This window comes from Microtus oregoni, unplaced genomic scaffold (genome assembly GCF_018167655.1).
Source record: "Microtus oregoni isolate MIOR12 unplaced genomic scaffold, Mior012 000004F_ref0000308, whole genome shotgun sequence".
NCBI classification, from domain to species: domain Eukaryota; kingdom Metazoa; phylum Chordata; class Mammalia; order Rodentia; family Cricetidae; genus Microtus; species Microtus oregoni.
Window position 1 is genome coordinate 28,945,741 of NW_024543063.1, and position 19,414 is coordinate 28,965,154.

General features: G+C 49.6%; 1 protein-coding gene across 1 annotated transcript in view; it reads right to left on the reverse strand.

The window, feature by feature from the left end:
* Positions 1-9,949, reverse strand: part of Disc1 (DISC1 scaffold protein) — a 165,039-nt gene extending 155,090 nt beyond the window's left edge. The window contains exons 1-2 of the mRNA XM_041650521.1: positions 9,941-9,949; positions 9,412-9,751 (exon numbers count right to left, since the gene is read on the reverse strand). Of these exons, the coding sequence (XP_041506455.1) occupies positions 9,412-9,751; positions 9,941-9,949 (349 nt within the window). The remainder of the gene's footprint in view (positions 1-9,411; positions 9,752-9,940) is intronic.
* Positions 9,950-19,414: the final 9,465 nt, after the last annotated feature.

The following is a 19,414-nucleotide window of genomic DNA, read 5'->3' on the forward strand; positions in this document are numbered from 1 at the left end:
CCAAGCACGACTCGTTGTCTTGGGCTTTAGGAGGGCATGACAAGCTCAGGGATTATAGGCAGTGATGACCTTGCACTGAGCAAACACAATGTTTAATGCTGGTTCCAAAACCTAAGTCATATCTTGGTTTGCTCTGAAGAGACTGGCATTCAGACAAGGGAAAGGAAGAGGAGCGTTAGGTTTAACTCAGACCGTAGGTAAGATGAAACTGAAGGATTGGAAGATCAGTGCTCTAGTTTTTCTTGCTGTAATAAATCCCCTAACCAGAAGCAACCTAGGGGGAGAAAGGGCATATTTCACATTTCAGCTCACAGTCCATCACTGAGGGAAGTCAGGGCAGGAGCTCAATCAGACTCTTGAAGCTGAAAGCATGGCAGAAGGTGGCTGCTTGCTAGGGGCTCACAGGCTCATGCTTAGCTGGTTTTCTTATAGAGCCCAGGCCGTCTGTCTAGGGAATGGTGCCTCCCACAGTGGGCTGGGCCCTCCTACATCAACTAATGATCACGTCAGACTTCACCAGGCATGCCACGGGCCAGTCTGGGTTAGGCAGTCGCTCCATCGAGACTCCCTTCTCGGGTGACTCTGGACTGTGTCGAGAGGACAGTTAAAATAGAGCAAGCACAGAGCATCAGCGCAGGCAACGCATGGCAGGAGCCTGCGGCAGCTGGGCGCATTGCATCCACAGCCAGGAAGCTGAGCAAGGTGCATTCTAGTGACGCTCAGCTCGATTCTATCTGAGCCATCTGGGTCCCCAGCCCATGGGTAGGGTGAGTCTTCCCACAATTTCAGAACCTAGAAGATGCCTAGAGGCTGTCTCTTCTCTTCGGTCATTCTAGATGCCACCAGGTCACCACCCAGTATTAGCCATCCCTAAATCAGCCTCTGGAGCCCTGGAGACTCTCAGAAGCTAGCCGGGGCGGGCAGTCAGATGGCAGAAGTGCACATGTAATGACCCAGCTGGGACCACAGCAAGCTCCCCAGCACACCCTCCGGCAGGCTCCCCAGCACACCCTCTGGAAGGCTCCCCAGCACACCCTCTGGAAGGCTCCCCAGCACACCCTGCAGAAGGCTCCCCAGCACACCCTGCAGAAGGCTCCCCAGCACACCCTGCAGAAGGCTCCCCAGCACACCCTCCAGAAGGCTAGGCCAGCTGAACTATCAACCTCACCTTCCCTGTGTTGACACACCACTGCTGCTACTTAGGGACCACTGGTCAAACCCCAAAAGCTGCCCCTCAGGAGGGGGTGTCCCTGGGCTGAGGAACTAGAAAGCCAGCTGCTGGGACCACTTACCCCATCATGTGGGACCTTACAGGCACAGTCTCACACTGCAGGCCACCTGTCCTGTGTGACCGTTGCTATATATTGTCTCCTGCCATCCCCATTCCAGGAAGCAAGCATGCCACGCTCAGCACAAGACTGAGGAAGAGAATCAAATGGCTCATCCCCACCGACATAGCGAGGGAGTGATGGGGCTGGAGGAGACTTGGAATCCAGACATCCCTCCTTAGTAGTCTGACTGAGTGCCTACTATGAAGCCGGCTTTGTGGAAAGGTCATGGCCATCTCTAAAAGCACAAGCAAGCTAGGGTTCTTTCACCGCTAGGAGGACTTGGACAGAAAGTCCCCTGGACGCCTGAAACGCCACTGTTCTGTCTGGTTGCTTGTGTGCTACTGCTGCCTTCTGGGGAGGGGGAAGCACTGGATCTGAGGGACAATGACCTTGCGTAGCTGCTCTGAAGCTGGCATTTCCTGTGGGTTTTCTGTGACTGAGACAAAAAGTCCTTTAACTACATCCCCTGTGGGGTTCCAGGAAGCAAGTTGGCCTTCTCTGCACTGAGGGGCCTTTGACAATGTGGAAGGAGCACACTGAGCATGGGCCAAGTAGACTGTCCTGTCACCAATGTGACAGAAGTGTTAACAGTTCACATGCAGCGGTTCCAAAAACGCATAGAGCCGGCAGAATTCTACAGGAAGGCAAAGGCAGACGGCTCTGTCCTAGGGCTGGGCTGGGAGCATTTAGAGGAAGGCAAAGGCAGACGGCCTGGGCTCTATAAGAAAACCAGCTAAGCATGAGCCCGTGAGCCCCTAGCATTTAGTGATGGTTTTATTAAGTACCTTCAAAGTGTGCTTGTTTTCATCTTATAGCCTAGATTCAAAAAAACTCTTGACAAGCTGATAGGCCTTCTTTAGAGTCAGGGCGCCCTCTGTAGGTATGAAGTTGTACCTGCAAGAATGTTCTGCCATAAGAAGCCAATTGTCAGAGTCACAAGAAGAAACCAAACACCATATCCTAGTAGAGGGCTTTATACAGACTCCATTGCACAGAGATGAAAGTTATTCAAAGTCCAAATCAAAGTTAAACACAGGAAAACTCCAAAGACCTGCTCATTCTGGGAGGTTTTTCATGCGGCCAGCGCAGACTAGACCTCACAGATTGTGCAGGTATGTGTGACCCTCTATCCCCATGGCAACCTGCGCCATCAGCACCTGCAACGGTGACTTGAAAAGCCGAGATGGCATGCCATTAGCTGTTTGGTCAAAATTGAGACCCCAGCCCTCTACCACCCCTGTATACAAAGAATCTGGAATGTAATATTAAGTTGGGAGCGTCACCCCAGCCCCTGGCCTGGGAGTTGCATTGGTCTGGACTCCAACTCCCAGTCTGCAAGTGCTGACCCCCTCCCTGGGAGAAAGTCAGGACCACTCCCACAGGGTATTTAGGCGGCCACCCAGAGAAGTAACACGTGGTTTTTGCATGTGCTCTCCCTCTGTCTCCCCCAACCATGCTCCCGGCCACCTGAGAGAGCAGCATTCATTAAATGTGGGCAATTTTGATTCGGTCTAATCTGGTTTGATTGGAGTTCTTTGCACCAGCAGAGAGGCTCGGTTAGAAAATATTCTTATCACGTATCTACAATAGAAACCTTCCCATTAACCACACCATTGGGCAGTCATGTCCGTTGGTTTATACACTAAAAGGCACAGTGTCAGGCCCAGCAGGGCTTTAGGCTGCAAAACTGAACATCCAAGGACTTGGATGGTGGTTGAGTAGCATGTGCCTTCAGCATGACCTCTGTACTCTCTGTGATTCAGGAACTTTGATATTTTGTGATAAATAATCCCTTGATGGGATATGGGACGGGTTGCTAGATGCTGGCAGTTCAAGAGCTAGCTTGGGGTGCTCTGTCTCCTTCCTGTGCCCCACTATCCCCATACTTCCCCCAGTAAAATCACAATAATGTGCTTTTTCTCTTTGGCAACCCACAGCTCCTTTAGACATTGTTGCCACTTTGATTGATCCCAGCACTCAGGAGGCAGAGGCAGGTGGAGCTCTGTGAGTTTGAAGCCAGCCTGGTCTACAGAGTGAGTTCCAGGACAGCCAGGGATACACAGAGAAACTCTCTCTCAGAAAACAAAACTAACAACACTAACAACAAAAAGGAACCTACATCTTGCCCTCCAGGAGTGGCACATGCCTTTAATCTCAGCACTTGAGAGGCAAAGCAAGCAGACTTCTGTGAGTTCAAGGCCAGCCCTGTGTACAAAGCAAGTACAGGGCAACCAGGGCTACACAGTGAGATCCTGTACAAAAAAAAAAAAAAAGTCAAAGTCCTTCTGGTTTCTTTCTTGGTTAGCTTGTTTGCAGTGCTGACAGGACCTAAGACTCCATGTGCACTGGGTAAATGCTCTGCCACCGAGCTTTGCCCCATGCCCACTCTATGACAATGCCCACTTTCCTCTTTTGTAGAATAAGGAGCCAGGGTCGCTGATCTCCACTGTCACGGCCCTCGATGTTTGGACATCTGAGGAATCCCCAGAGATTGCAGCCCCTCCCTTCAGTCACCTGCACCTTCGTGAGTTCAAACCCACCTAAGGAAAGAGCATTTCCACCGTAGGCAGATGCTGCGGCTGGACAGGTGGATAAGAACAAGGCTATGTGGCTTGGACACGAACTTGAACTTGACACAGAATAGACGATGTAGGGTGTGGTGAAATAAATTATGGAAATATCTCTTAAATTCTAAGGGTCTGGCACTTTTGCTGGACCCCACAGCAACAGTTAGTAATACACCTGAGGTCACTACCATGTACTCGGCCTGTTTGAGGGCAACGATTTAAAGTCAACCTGACTTGCCTTTTCCCATGTCATCAACTTTTACAACCTAAGCTAATGCATGGCTATAATCATAAGTTGTGTATTCTTCCATGCCCATGACCCGGGTAATGCCTGTGTATCATTTGCTGGAAACAGCAAATACAGAAGTTGAAAGCAATCTTCTAAAACGAATATCCATTTATGGATATTGATTGACAAGCAACGATGCTTGTAGTACTGTTTGTTGTCTGGGTCAGTTGGAATTAGTTGGAGCCAGTGACTTAATCCTTGTAAAAACTGTTAAAGATTTCTGTAAAGCACCCCGTTCCCTCCCTATGTGATGCTTTCTGTGCTGTTCAGAAGATACAGAGCAAAGCCCTTTGTTAGGGAAAGACATCCTGCGAGAAAAGTGGGGGCGGGGGACAGACACACAACACAGATTCACAAGACAGCCTCCAGGCGGGCACAGATCCAGACTCATAAAACAAAGGACAAAGCTACAGGAAACATGAAGTAAAGAACTTAAATCTGGCCTCCCTCTCAGCTAAATGACTCCAAGAGGAAGTGCTTTTCTTTCTTTCCTTAATGCAATATTGATGCATTATTGGTGACTCAAAGTTATTCATTAATGCATTTAAAGATATATGTATTTATTGTATGTGTGAGTGCTCTATCTGCATGTACACCTTTATGCCAGAAGAGGGCATCAGATCCCACTATAGATGGCTGTGAGCCACCATGTGGTTGCTGGGAATCCAATTCAGGACCTCTGGAAGAACTGCCAGAGTCTTAACTGCTGAGCCATCTCTCCAGCCCCCATTAATGCATTTAATGCATGCAGTAGAGCTGTTGCTTTTCCCCTAATCGGGTCTCCAGATACACAGTGCTTAAGGTGGGGTACAGTGTGGCACACCTAGACCACTCAGTATGTTACAGTCACTCAGGTGACTGGGTCAGGAAGATCTTGAATTCAAGAGCAACTTGGTTCACATACAAAGATGGACACACACACACACACGCTTATCCACAGTTGTACTTGTTAAACGGGGACATCAAAGTCTTACCTATCAGGATGTATGCAGAGATGTTAATGCAAATGTTCACACATGTGTGTGCAGGGACAAGCAGATGACAACAGGCGACATTCACCTCACGCTCCACCTCCTGTTTTGAGAAACAGAGTCTCCCACAGAACAGGGAGCTCACTGGTTCAGCTAGGTTGCCTGACCAGCGAGCACCTGGGATCCTCATGTCTCTGCCTCCTAGGTGTGAGAATTGCAGGGATAAGCCCCCACACCTGGGGGAATCAAACAAGGGCTGTATTGCAAGTACGGTGAGCACTTTACCAAGTGAGTTATGTTCCAAATTAATAACTCAAAACTCCATCCAGCAGTGAACTGGAGAATTCCATTTACTGCTCTCAGTGACCAGGGGTCCTGCTGACTGGGGGAAGCCCTATTCATTTCCTGAGCTCTGACAAAGGCAAGTCACCAAAGGAGAGGGCAGGGAGAGAAAGGGAAACTCTTGTAAGCCCCGACCACCTCCCAAAACCATATGCCAATATTTCATCCATTGGCAGCCCCAGTCCTCTTCCCTCCCCTCTTCTGCTTGGTGTGAAAAGCTGCATCCCACAAAGAGGGAGCCCTGACTCTGGGAGAGAGTGGATTCGGAATGGCTACAGCATGTGGATTCAAAAGAACTCATAGAGGCTGTCCAGAAGCCATTTGAGGGGCTGTCCCAAACAGCACATGACTCTCCAGAGCTGAAAGATGCTAAGGGACAATGACCAACATAGGTGGCCCTGCTGTGCCGTGAGAGGACCACACCCAACCCAGAGTGGCTGCCCAAGGCGTGTGCATAGTGTGGACACAGTCAGGGTGGCATGAAAACAAAGCATATAACATCAATGTTGTTGAAGATGATGATGATGGTTATCATTATAATTATCATTATAAAAGAACAAGTCTAATTCTTACTTCTTGTCTAGAGGTTCTAACTAAGATATCACCCATTCTTACTCTTACTCTCAGATACTGACATGGTTAGTCCTTTGTTTGTTTGTTTGTTTGTTTGTTTTTTCTCTGAGTAGCCCTGACTGTCCCAGAGGTACTCTATAGACCAGGCTGACCTTAAACTCAGAGAGCCACCTTTTCACCTCCTGCCTCCCAAGTGCTGGAATTAGGGTGTTTGCTACCACCGCCTGGTTGTCTGTAGATCATCTAATGTCAATGTTATCATTATCTTTTTGCTCCAAAGGTCAAAGTTGAGACCACAATAAAATCCTGACCTCCACAACTGAATCTCTAATGGCACTGCAATCAAAATGCTAAAAATGTCTTCAGGGACTGGAGATATGGCTCAGCAGTTAAGAGTATGTGCTGATCTTCCAGAGGACCTGAATTCAGTTCCCAGCACCCGTATCAAGCGGCTTTCAACACCCTGTAACTCCCAGCTCCATGGGATCTGGTACCTTCTTCCAGCCTCCTTGGACATATGTACACATGCATGCACATACACACAAAAAGAATTAATCTGTGTTATTTTTAATGAAGACTTTTCTTTTCCGAGAAAGGGTTTCTCTGTGTAACTGCTCTGGCTCTCCTGAAACTTGCTTCATAGACCAGGCTGGTCTTGAACTCACAGAGATCCACCTGCCTTTGCCTCCCGAGTGCTGGGATTAAAGACGTGGGCCACTACCGCCCTGCTAATAAAGACATTTTAATGAGCACTAAAAGTTGGCTCTTTTTCTACCCAAATTCTTCATGTTTGAGCAGTGAGCAAGTATCCCTTTCTTCATTTAATGAAAGTAGTAATACTGAGCACCCCGTCTTTGAAATAGGTGTGAACTGATGTGCACAGCAGAGAACACAACAGGGGTTGAGGCCCAGGCTGTCTGCTCTGGTGAGTCTCTATGGTCTTAATGTGAGGTGGGCTTTACCAGTGTGCCAATTTCTGTGCTTCCTACAAAAAGCAAAATCAACAAGAACTACTTCATTTCGGAAATGGAGGAACTGGGAATTCATTTCAGAGCAGAGCCCCAGCCTCGGCTCTCCTTTCCAAAACCCCTCATCTCATCTCAGGTAGCCTCGAGCTCTCACGGGCCACCCTCCTGCCTCGCAAGTTCAAATGTTAAAAATAAAGCATTTACTAAATCTCACTTTGAGATTTGAGCTAAGATCTCGCTATACAGTCTTTCAAAGTTTAAAATGCATTTTTATTTGAGAAATTTTCGTAATTTGTAGTTCTTCTGCAAAAAGGCACCACGAAATAGGACCTTATAAAATACAAACAGAATCGGTGTATTTCAAAGGTCTTTCTGCGATTTACCCTTTTTTAGGACCTACAATTATGAAAGATGTAGGCTAGAGGTATGATTGAATGTAGAGTGCTTGCCTAGCATGAAAAAAGCCCTGAGTTTAATCCCTAGTAAGGCACATAGGTAGGTAGGTGGGTAGGTGAACAGACAGATGATAGGTAGATAGACAGACACACAGACACAGAGATCGATGATAAAGATAGATATAAAGATAAAAGTAGAGAGATGACACATTATTACCTCTGACCTGACATAGGTCAGCTCTGAACCTCACTTCTACCTGATGCCTCCCCTTCATCCAGTGACTAGGGACACCCGCACCTGGGTTCTGAGACTCCGTCACTGTTTACCAACCTGGGCAACGGGCAGGACAGCCACAGACTCTGCTGTGTGGAAAGGACCATGAGGACTGCAGCACCAGCCCCACACAGGTTCCGGGAGGACTCCATCCAAGGGCAGGAGCAAGTGCCTGGCCCATGCGGTCCCTGTAAACGCGGTGCCTGGCATGTGCACAAATTGCAGACGCTCTGCTTCGTAGACCCTAAGGCAACACTCCGGATGCAAAAGAGAAAATTGAGGATTGGAGTGGCAACTCAGAAAGCAGGCTTTTGTTCAGGGCTCTTCTGCTGTGGGCAGAGTCCTGGCTGAACCTTAGCAGTCTCCACGCCAAACATCTTTTAAAATACCCTGTTCTCAGAGCTAACCATTTCACACGGGCATCCTTTATCGCCCCTGCTAGTTTAGGTCTTACACGGTCAAAACAATGATTAAGCCCCAGTGTGTAATGGAACACACCTGTAATCCCAGCACTTGGGAGGCCAAGGCAGGAGAATACCAAGTTGGAGGCCAGCCTGGGGTTCGCAGTGAACTTAAGGCTAGCCTAGGCAACTAAGAGACTTTTGAGAGCTTGCTGTGTATCTCAGACACTGGGCCAAAGGCTCCGTGTCTTTACCCTTTAACAACCCTACCGAGTAGGTAGGGAAATTAGTTCCAAGTTACAGATTGGGAAACTGAGTCATGAGTCTAGGACGGGGCATGCAGGAGGCTTTTACCCCCACACCCCACCACCAATTCCATGTTTTTCAACTCCCATTTGCAAAAATGTCTTCACACAACCTGGTTATGGAGACTGGGAGGCAGGAGGTTAGTGTTCCTTTCACAGATGAGGAAACCAGGGCTCCAGGAGCTAAAAGAAGCACCTAAGTCCCTGGCCTACCTCCCTCAGCACTGCCCGCCCAAACTGCAGAGCTCCAGTCTCAAGCAGGGCTCTGTGCTTGGTTTTTGTTCTGTTCTGATTTTGGTTTTGAGATAGTGTCTCATTACGTAGCCCAGGCTGTCCTAGAAAATCTCGGCAACCCTCTTGTCTCAGTCTCCCAAGTGCTGGTATTAAAGGCGTGTGCTGCCACCCTCTCCTTTTCTCAGCTTTCTGACAGTGGGTTGCTGAGGTCTCTTCGTTGCTGAAAAGCGGCCACCCACTTAACTTGATGTCACCACAGGGTTTTGGTAGGTGGCCCAGACTGATAGAGGAAATGGAGTGGGTCCGTTCAGCCTGCGCTGCCCTGCGCGTCACAATCCACAATCGGAAGTGGGCGGCGAGCAGCCCCCGGGAGGTGCGAGCTGCAGTTCTCCACACTTCTCTCAACCTCGCCCTGTATCCCCGCAGGATCTGCGCCGGTCACCCAAGGCTAATGAGTCCCAAGACCGATCCACAGTCGGGCGCAGCCCACGCCTGCCGGGCCACCCCGACACGCGCGGGGCAGGAGCGACCGCGCGCCCTCGGTTGACTGTGCTCTGGGTCGTCCGGGTCACAGCGCTAGGACGTGCTAGAACGCAAACTGCAGTGGCCCCTGGAGACGGACCGCCCAAAGCCCAGCACGCCCGTTCCTTGCCTCGATTTCCCTCCCCTGCATCAGGGCGCGTAGGACCAGAGTTGTAACCCGAGCCACGCCTGAATTTCGGCAGGCCGCGTTCCCCCCCTTCGTGTCTCCCGGGCCCTACCTGCGCCGCCGTGGCTCCGGCCGGGGACAGAAGCGCCCCAGGGACCCCCGCCCTGCATCGTGCCGCCTGCTGCGCCCGTGACTGCGGCGCTAGCGGCAGCGGGAGGCGGTGGCAAACGGGCAGGGGGCCGAGCCGGTGGGGAGGCTCCTTCCTCCTTGCCAGGACCGCCGCTTCCTCTCCAGCCTCGGCCCCTTGCACGCCCGCACGCGCGCGCCGCCCCTCGCGGCTCCCAGACCGCAGGGCTCAGAAAGTTTTGCTTTTCACTTGCGCGAAACCAAGAGGGGGAAGTGCGACGGGGCAGGGTGTCCTGGGACGGAAGGACTGGGCGCTTTCCCTGACTCTGGGAGTGCGAGAAAGGATAAAGGAGAAGGCAGAGACTACTTCCTACTCCAAGTGACAGATGACGGGGGTCGGGGAAGCAGCTGTTCAAAAATGACTTGTGACTCCATTGCTGAAAATCTCTGGCAGCGCTAGGCTGGCCCGAACGCACAGGCCTTGGCCCTTGCCAAGCTCAAGGCTGCTGGCTCACCTCCTCCATCGCTTGCCTTTGGCTCATTCAGCAAAGCACCTGCTACAGGACAGTGGGTACAGGAAGTGCCAGTCAGGGGCCAGGCCCTTCATGACCTCGCCTTTGGACCCGGAGGCAAAAATAAGCCTATAAAACCGAACTCCGTAAAGTAGTCAGCCCGAAGCCAAAGGCCTGGAGCCCTAGGTGTGGGTGAAGCCTGAGGCAGGAGTGGGACGCTGTGGAAGAAGCATGGGAGAGTTCCTGCAGCGAGGGAGGGACCTGTGACAGCTAGAAGAGGGACAAGACGCTGGTGCGGGCTATGCTGCCTGTCACCAGGGGCCTTCCGAGACTGCCCAGGCCGATGGGCCTCAAGTTAATAAAGACATTAGCAGAGTCTGGATTTACTGCAGTGGGTGACAGGGTTGAAAAGGGCACTGAGTGAGTGTCCTACTCAGCTTTAACGTTAGGGTGACACTGCCTGGGGTCACGTGAGAAGAGAGCCTTAGTCGGTGACTGCCTAAATCAGAGTGGCCTACAGCACGTCTGTAAGAAATGCCTTGACAGCAAGTGAGGAAGGCCCAGCCCACTGCAGACCATGAAGGAAGATACTCATGAACTGTGCGAGAAAGCCAGCGGAACAGAAGCCCCGCGATGAGCCAGCTGGCAGACAGCATCCTCCGCGGATCCTGCTGTGCCTCCTTGGCAGTAAAGGGAGCTCTTGGTTGGAGGTTAATGCTGTGTGCAATAGCAGGCAGGCCTGCCTTCAAGTCCCTGCCTTGACTCCCCTCAGTGATGGGCTGTGTTCTGGAGTTGGAAGCTAGAATTAACCCTTTCCTCCCCTGAGAGGTATCCCACAGTAAATACGATCGGTCAGCCTGCTGTAGAGCATTCCCAGGTATATCTGACCCACACCCACGGATAGCTAGGAACTCCCAATACACGACATCAACTGTCTGAAAGCAGGGCTGGAAAGACGGCCAGCCCGGCGGTTTAGAGCATATGCTGTTCTTGCAGAGGACCAGAGTTTGGTTCCATTGGCTCTGTTACTGAGCACTCACAACCACCTGCCAACCCAGCTCCAGAGGACGGATCAGATGCCCTCTTCTGGCTATCACGCCCCCCCAAGACACTGACAGACAGACAGATGGACAGACAGACAGATATACAATTACACAAAATGAAAGTAAAACATTTTTAAAAACATAAAATATCAGAATTATATTTTAATTAAAATGCCACCTCGTTTGTGAGTACCTGTATACACACATACTCACACATGCACACACATAAAAGTGAAGGTAGTTTTGTCTCCTATAAGTGCTTAGCAGGAGGAGACTGTTGGTGTACAAAAGAGTTCCACAATAGCCTGGAATGGAGTATAACAAAGGTTTATTTATTTGGGAATAAACTCTCAGTAAGGGTGGTGATGCACAGTCCTCTGCGTGCACTGGGAACTGGAGCCAAATCCAGCAGCCAAGGGGGGCGAGCATGCTTTTTGTCTGCCTTTTAGTACATGAGACCATGCTATTATTAAAGGCTATTGGCTGAAGGAGTTCCCGCAGCACCCCCCCTTTAAGTCTAAATAAGAGAGTTCTAAGCCTAATACAAAGCTATATACAATAAAAAAACAAATATCAAGTATTGCCCAGGGAAAAGAAGAGGCAAAAACATACATAAAAATTAGAATTATACCAGGCGGTGGTGGCGCACACCTTTAATCCCAGCACTCGGGAGTGCTGTGAGTTCAAGGCCAGCCTGGTCTACAAGAGCTAGTTCCAGGACAGGAACCAAAAAAAGCTACAGAGAAACCCTGTCTCGAAAATTCAAAAAAAAAAATTAGAATTATGATCAGCATGAACAACATCAAACAAGAAAGATAGGCTAAATGTTTCAATAGCTATCCTATCCTAAGGAGTCTAAGTATTATATTTAAAATGGCTTGGCAAAGTCATGAGAGGAAAGTAACTATGACTTCAACCCCATCAAAGACCTGAGAAGGGAAATAGTATTACTTGAGTAAACAGGAATAATCAAGCAACTTCCAAAAGGTGCAAGAAATGACAGAGACAACCGGCTACCTGGACCATCACCTAAAGTCTCATTTGCAATGCTGGGGCAATCAACTCTGGCTGAGGCCTAGAGTATCTGACTGACCGTTTTCAGAGGCAGGAAAATTTGAAAAACTGTCTTACCCTGTCTCGGCAAGGTTTGGCAGTCTTTTTGTTTGTAGCCTGCTTGTCCAGTCAGACACCGTGCATTTTGTCAGTATTCGAGGCAGTTCTTTGCCCAAAGGTCAGTGGGAAATGAACGAGCAGTCTCTGTTTACGGGTGACCTCAAGCAGATGACAGCATGCTCTGAAGTTAGCAGCCAGCCTCTTTTTCCAGCTGCCCTGTTGTTACGCCCTGCATCCGTGAGCATGGTGGTCATGGCAGCAGGGATAGCTACAGCATGTGGGCTCAGCAACCTAGATCTTTATTCACGGAGGCCCACCCAGACACAAAAGCCACTGTGCCTGACCAGCCAGCGGCAAAGATCAACAGGGTCTCCGGCTCAGTACTGCCCCCTAGTGGTCAGCCAGCTTCCTGGTGGCTGCTTGCTTACATTAAACTGAACGGACAGAACTGTGTCCTTATTAAAATAGAGTCTCCTCTCTAAAGACATTTCTGCTAAATCCAATGGCCCTTGGTTCATGCCTTGTAATCTTGGAAAGAATACTTGGGAGATTTATTGCCATAAGCTCAAGGCCAGCCTGGGTGCTACACTCTTTATTTTAAAATATGTTAACTGGTTTAGAACAGGAACATCTGAAGCCTTGCAGAGAGGTTAGTCCTCCACTGCACACTGCAGAGAGACACTGTGCACACGGCTTTGCTTCCACAGAGCGACCCTCAGAGCAGAGCAGCGTGGTAACAGGCCGCACTCATTACAATCTCTCTCATGCCAGAGTTGGCAGACAGCAGGATGGCCTTCTGAGGTCTCCATTACAACCCTGGGGAAGTACAGTATCTAGAAGGGTCATCTGTATGTCCTGGGAATCATCGTCCATTGTGACAGGCTAGATTCTTGGACCTAGGAGTCAAGAGGTAGGTGAGAGGCTAGAGTGGCACTCCCTGCTCACCCTTGAGGACCTCCTGTCTGCATGTGCACATCCTGTCTCCATACTCTGTGCCCCAATGACCAGTGTTGTGATGCTGCCCCATCCCCAAGGGGTGATACTGTGTCATTTAAGGCTCTTAACTGTGGTTAATCACAACCGATATACTCCAAGTGCAGGAGTTCTGCTAAGGATCTAGGCTGTTCGCAGAGTCAGGAAGCAGGGTTAGGCTGGTGCTCCACAAAGAGCAGGACCAGCTTGGTCCCGGTGGCATCATCACTGCCGCTTTTCTGGTAACTCCTGCTTCTCGTTACTCCTGATTTCAGGGGTTTCTAACCCAGTCTCATGGAGAACATGACCCATTCGGAGTCAACTCCAGACCTCCAGGAATGAGATCCTGTTTGGCCCAGTGGAGGTCAGAGCCTACAACTCACGCCTCCAGGGTACCCAGATGGAGACACATAGAAACACAGGACAACACACGGGCGAGGGGCCTCTGTGAGCAGTCCAGCCATGGTGAGGACCAGCCACTGTGAGTCCTGCTGCTTGCAAGCAAAGAAGTCACACCTTTAACTCCCTGTGCTTTTGACTCTCGCTCTGAATGCCGAGGTGTGTTAATGTCTCCACACAAAGGGTTACTGAGCACACAGCAAGGAGATCATTGCTCTATCAACAGGTTAAATATTGTCAGAAAGTTCTTCCTCTCCTTCATGACAGTGGAGATGAGGCAACCTCAAAGAATAATGCCTGAGGCCACAGCACAGAGTCTGTATCCATCACTGGCCAAAACCGCAATTGCTCTTCGTATAGGAATTTGCATGATCCATCACATTTGCATGTGATGTGCATATTAAAATCAAGGGGTGTGCATCTGCAGTCGGAACCACGAGCTGAGAGGACAAAACGTAAAACTCTTTTCCAAGTCAATGAACTTCAAAAGACTCATTTGAGAACCCAGGACTCTCTTAGGAGCTGACTGGGTAACAAGTCCTGCCTGCCCAGTGCTGTCCTACCCAGATTAAGCTTGTTCTATTGAGTTCACCTTCACAGACAGCACGAGTATCGAGGGCAGAGCCTGCGGGAGCTCTTGTAAGAGGCCCCGCCAGGAGAGTAGGGACTGGAGAAAGCAGAATCCAGATGAACACGTGAGACTGGAAGCCCCTCCCCACCTGCACGACACAGAGCAAACAGAGCTTATGCAGAAAACGTGATGCATAAACGGTCAGAGAAAGCGCAACCGAGGAAGGGTCATGAGGGCCCAGCAGCTGCTCTGCCCTCGGTTCACTGGCCCGCCCCTATTGTAAGGGGTGCGCTGCCTTGCCCTCCCTCTGCTTCTTTCTTCTCCTTCTTCACCTTCTTAGTCTTATTTCTTTCCTGGGGGGGGGGGCACGTGTACATGCTACAACATGTATGTAGATGGAGGTCAGAGGACAACTCTCAGCGGTCAGCTATGGCTCTCTCCTTATCATATGGGATCCTTAGACTAAATTCAGGCCATCAGAGTTGAATGCAAGTGCCTTTGTCAACTGAGCTGTCTCGCAGGCCCGAACCATCTCTATTTCTCACAGTGTGTTCCTGGTGCAGTCCTTTGTCCCGAGGCATAGGCACCTGGAAACTTCAGCGGGTACCCAGTACCCCAGGATTCAGTTCAGTCGCTGTGACAGAGATTTAAACACAGCCAATCAGGCTGCGGAAGGCAGGTGTCCAGCTAGCGGGACACACTAAACTAGACAAAAATGACATTGATTTGCTTCTCTGTGGTGAGACCTATAAGATATAAATCCTGTATGTGGCCACATTTTCCTGCATGGCATCCCTCCCCCTGCTTGTGCCCCACAGTCGGTGGTGAGAGCCATGTCTGGCAAGCGCTGGGTTGACTTTCCTCCTCGGGGTCTAGTCCTGAGCTCTTTGAGAAGCCAAGCCCTGTTCATCCAGGCAGCCTCCAGCTGGAGCCTGCTGGAATGTGCCAGCTAAACTGGGTTGTGACTGGGAGATTTATCCCTCAAGGGTCCTGTGCAAAGACAGCCCAGGGCATTCCCAGCTCGCTGTGCTGGCTGTGCTGCGGGCCGGTGTAAGAAAGGTCCTCACAGAGAACAATGGCAAGGCCTAGACAATTCTGGGAAATGTAATCATCTAAAAGAGATCTTTCTTTTTTAAAAAAAAATAATAAACTGGAATGAATTGGAGAAGAATAATCTGTCTTCAACCCCGGAAATAGCGTAGACAGCATGAAGACTTGCATCTGTGAATGCCTGGAAGAAGGAAGCGGCTTCCCACTTAGCACAGAATCAGATAACAGCCACAAAGGACAGCAGGGTGGCCTAAGCTAACACATCACAGGAGCAACCACCCTTTATGCTGTTAGAAACCCATATTAGGAAGATGAGCATGAGCCACTAGGGGAGGCTGTGGATTTCCAGAATTTTCCCAGAAACCCTTTCCACTCCCTATGGCGGACTCATCTTCACCTGTGGGTGACTGGCTCCTCTCGAGATTTGTTTTCAGAACGGGCTGATGTCACCAAATGGCTAAGGCTGTTAGGAGAAGGTTTTCTGAGCTTTAGTTTGCGTAGAGATGTAATAATCAAAGTCTGTTAGCCCATTTCTGCCTCAGTTTACCACAGTGATTTTGGCTGGTTGGCTAAGGTTGGTTTGGAGGGTTTCTTGCTTACTCGTGAAAGGTCTCAGATATGGCAGGGGACACTGGGACAGGAGTGTGTGAGTGTGGGTCACTATCTCAGGACCCATCTACCGCCCCCCTGCACACACACGTCAGAGACCTCAAGCTCCACACTCTGGTCAGCAGGGTGTCACCTGCTTGAGCTGGGGTCTGATGCCTCCACAGACAGGAAGGACAGTCTCGGCCAGTTCCCCATCATCTGAGCCCTTCAGCCAGAGCCCACCTCACCTCACTCTGTTGGTATCTTTTGACATCCTGGGGCCTAGGGGCAATTCCATTCTGAAGTGATCCATCCAAGCAACGCTTAGCGCTGGGAAGTCTGGACCCACCTGTTTGGAGTAAGATGAATAACACACATGGATAAAGTCGGGGCTTAAAACAGAAACCTGCTGGGCTGAGGGCCAGACAGCTCGGTTGGTAGTGACAAAGCCCTGGGTTCCACCTCCAGTGCCACATAAGCCAGGCACAGTGATGCACACACCTGTAGGTCAGCATTCAGGACGTGAAGGCAAAAGAGCAGTTTAAAGTCTGAGGCCAGTCTGGGCTACAAGAAATCCTGTCTTAAATAAACAAACATTCACTCGGGGTCACCAACATTCCCTTTGTGTTTCAGAACCTTTCCTGGAAGGCCTGGTGAGGTTCGTGTGATTTTCTGTAGCTTGTAGAAAGGGGCTGAAGTCAGTCGTGGCACCTCATGGATTGGGTGACAGAACACATCAGTATCTAGGTACAAGCCTACAGAGTCCTCAGATCTTTGGGAGATATACAGAGACACATTAAAAAAAAAAAAGAACAAAAGACTTTTGGGGGCTGGAGAAATGCTCAGGGGTTAGGAGAACTGGCTGTTCTGAAAGACCTGGATTAGGGTCCCATCACACACAGCACTGACAACTGCCAATATTTCCAGTTCCAGGGGAACCAACATCATTTTCTGGCCTCCAAGGGCATTGCACACACAGAAAAAACACCCATACCAATAAAATAAAAGTAAATAATTTTTTTAAGTATGGTGAGCTCAGAAATGTGTTGTGGGTAATCTACAGCCGGCTGCAGGAACTGCAGACAGCTTCTCAGAGAAGAGGAAAGGGAGCTCAGTTACAAAAGACATACAAAGGTTGGTGGGTGAGCAAAGGAACTTGAGAAACCAAACTAGACCCTCTGAACGTGGATGTCAGTTGATTGGCTGGGGCAGACTGCGGGGCCACTGGCAGTGACACCAGGATTTAGCCTTACTGCTTGTACTGGCTTTTTGGAACCCATTCTCTTTGGATGGATACCTTGCTCAACCTAGATATAGTAGGGAGGGCCTTGGGCCTTCCTCAAAACCATGTGCCTTACCTTCTCTGAGGAGTGGATGGGGGTGGGGTGGGAAGGTATGTGGAGGGAATGGGAGGAGGGAAGGGAGTGGAAACTGGGATTGGTATGTAAAATGAAAAGAAAATAGTTTGTTTTCTTTAAAAAAAAAAAAAGAAGAAAGGAAATTCAAATAGGGCAGAAAAGAACAGACAAAACACAAGGGACTGCCCAAAGAGCCATCCTGAAACACCCTGGGTTCGAGTGCTTACGACAGCCCCTTGCTCGTGATGGGACGTTGTCTTTCTCTTAACATTTTAAAGGAAAACATCAATTAACAAATATAAACAGATGGGGTTTTGCTTATATCAAAATACTTTTTTAAATGAATAAAAGGGATAAGAACTTCTAAGAAGCAGCCACAAGGAGGCAGAAGTAGACTAAAAATCCTACTCCAGGCAGTGTCCTGGGTGACCTTTCCTTAGAGGAATTGCTGGGAGTTCACGGACTTTCCCTGGGTCCTCTCCGAATGTGCCCGGCACCAGCACCGGGGCCACCAGACCTTTGCTTGCACTGCCTGGGGGGCTATCCACCTGTGCCTACGGAACCGATGGAACGGGAGCACCAACCTCTCAGCTTCCCTGGGAGCAGGAAGAGGCCTGAAGGTAAGCAGTTGGCAATGAGGGGTCAGGCAAGTAGAATGGCTTCAGATACTGCCCCCAAAGCCACAGACAAAGGCTGGGAGAGGCCTGGCTCTTGTTCAGAGCAGAGCAATGCAAACGTATCTCTAGTCCAGGAAAGAGAAGCTGGCCAGCTTCTGCACCCGGGGAAGGAAGGCATTCCTCTGTCTGCACTTTCAGGACCTCTTTTGCACTGCCATAGTACGCCGTAGATGCTCAAAAGACCTACCAGTTTGAAACGTCCTCGGATCTACATTCATAAAGTGGGCACAAAGGACCTTCCCAATCCTTAGGTATTCCCTGAGCTGGCACAGTGTCTAAACATCCAGGGAAACTATCGCATAAGGTAATGAAACCAGCCAGGCACGGTGGCGGCCTACAGACACAGGAAGAGTTCGAGGTCATGAGCAGCCTGGGACCCAAGGGCAGGCACCAGGAATATAAGGACAAAGAAGTGCAAATTCACACTTTCTGCTGACGTGCTGTCTCGTAAAGAAAAACATGGAGAACAAGACAAGCAGGCAAGTAAAAGAAGGTGTTGAAGTCAGAAAAGCAAAGAGCAGCAGCCCACCGGAATCTCTTCCTATAAGTTCAACCTGAGAAAACCTGTGTGTGTGTGTGTGTGTGTGTGTGTGTGTGTGTGTGTGTGTGTGAACTTTAGAGTTCAACATTCTGTGTCTTCCTTAAATACTCTCATTTTTCTATTTATTGTTTTTGTTTTGTTTGTCTGTTTAAGACAGGATCTCATTATACATCCTTGGACATCCTAGAACTCACTATGGAGACCAGGCTGGCCTCCAGCTCACAGAGATCTATCTGCCTCTGCCTTCTGAGTGCTGGGATTGAAGGCCATCATGACAGGTTCAATTTTATTTTTCGAAACAGGGTCTCTTGCTTGTCTTGGAGATCACTGATTCAGCTATGCTGGCTGACCACCAAGTCCCTGGCATCCTCCTGTCTCCACCTTCCCTGAGCTGGGATTACAGAGGCTCGCGGCTGTGAGCTTTCACAGGGGTCCCAGAGATGGAACTCAGGCTGTCACACTCATATAGCAACACTTTGGCAATGGAGCTCAGGCCCCTGAGGAAATATTTTAACAGAAACCCAGAAACCTACAAAAGTGGAAATGTGGCCCCAAACATTTGATTAAGTAGCAATTATAATATGTCAATTTAAAGACCAAATTTCTATCTACACTGAAAAGCATTTGAAAACTGGTAACATGCGAAAATCAGGGACTGGGTAGAAGGCTCAGCAGTCGAGGGTGCTTACTACGCTTAGGGGACTCGAGTGGACCATTCAAGCCGCCTTGAGAGTGAACAGCACCCAAACTCACACTAGAAAATGAAAACAGGAAAGTGTCCCCTGCTAGCTGTTTACACGGGAAGAAAGCTGCCTTTCCTTGGGCAGGATCAGAGCCTGCAACCCCAGCATCAGGGTGAAGTCAGCAGAAACATGGCGGCTTTGTGCACAGCCTCTATGCCTGATTTATCACACATCCTTAAATACAAGGAAAGGGTTGAGGGTGCAGAAAAGTGTGTGTGTTGAAATATGAAAACTGGGCAGGAAATTCGAGTTTGTAAAGCAAACATATTAATTTGGAGGGAAATGTATGCGATAACACATTTCCTCCCAGAGAGCCTGGAGATGGGTAAGTAGCTTGCCAAAGGAGCTTGTGTGTGGCACGTGATGGAGAAATCCCCCCACGGTACTCAAATGCTTGCCCGAGATGGCAAGGGCTCGGTAAA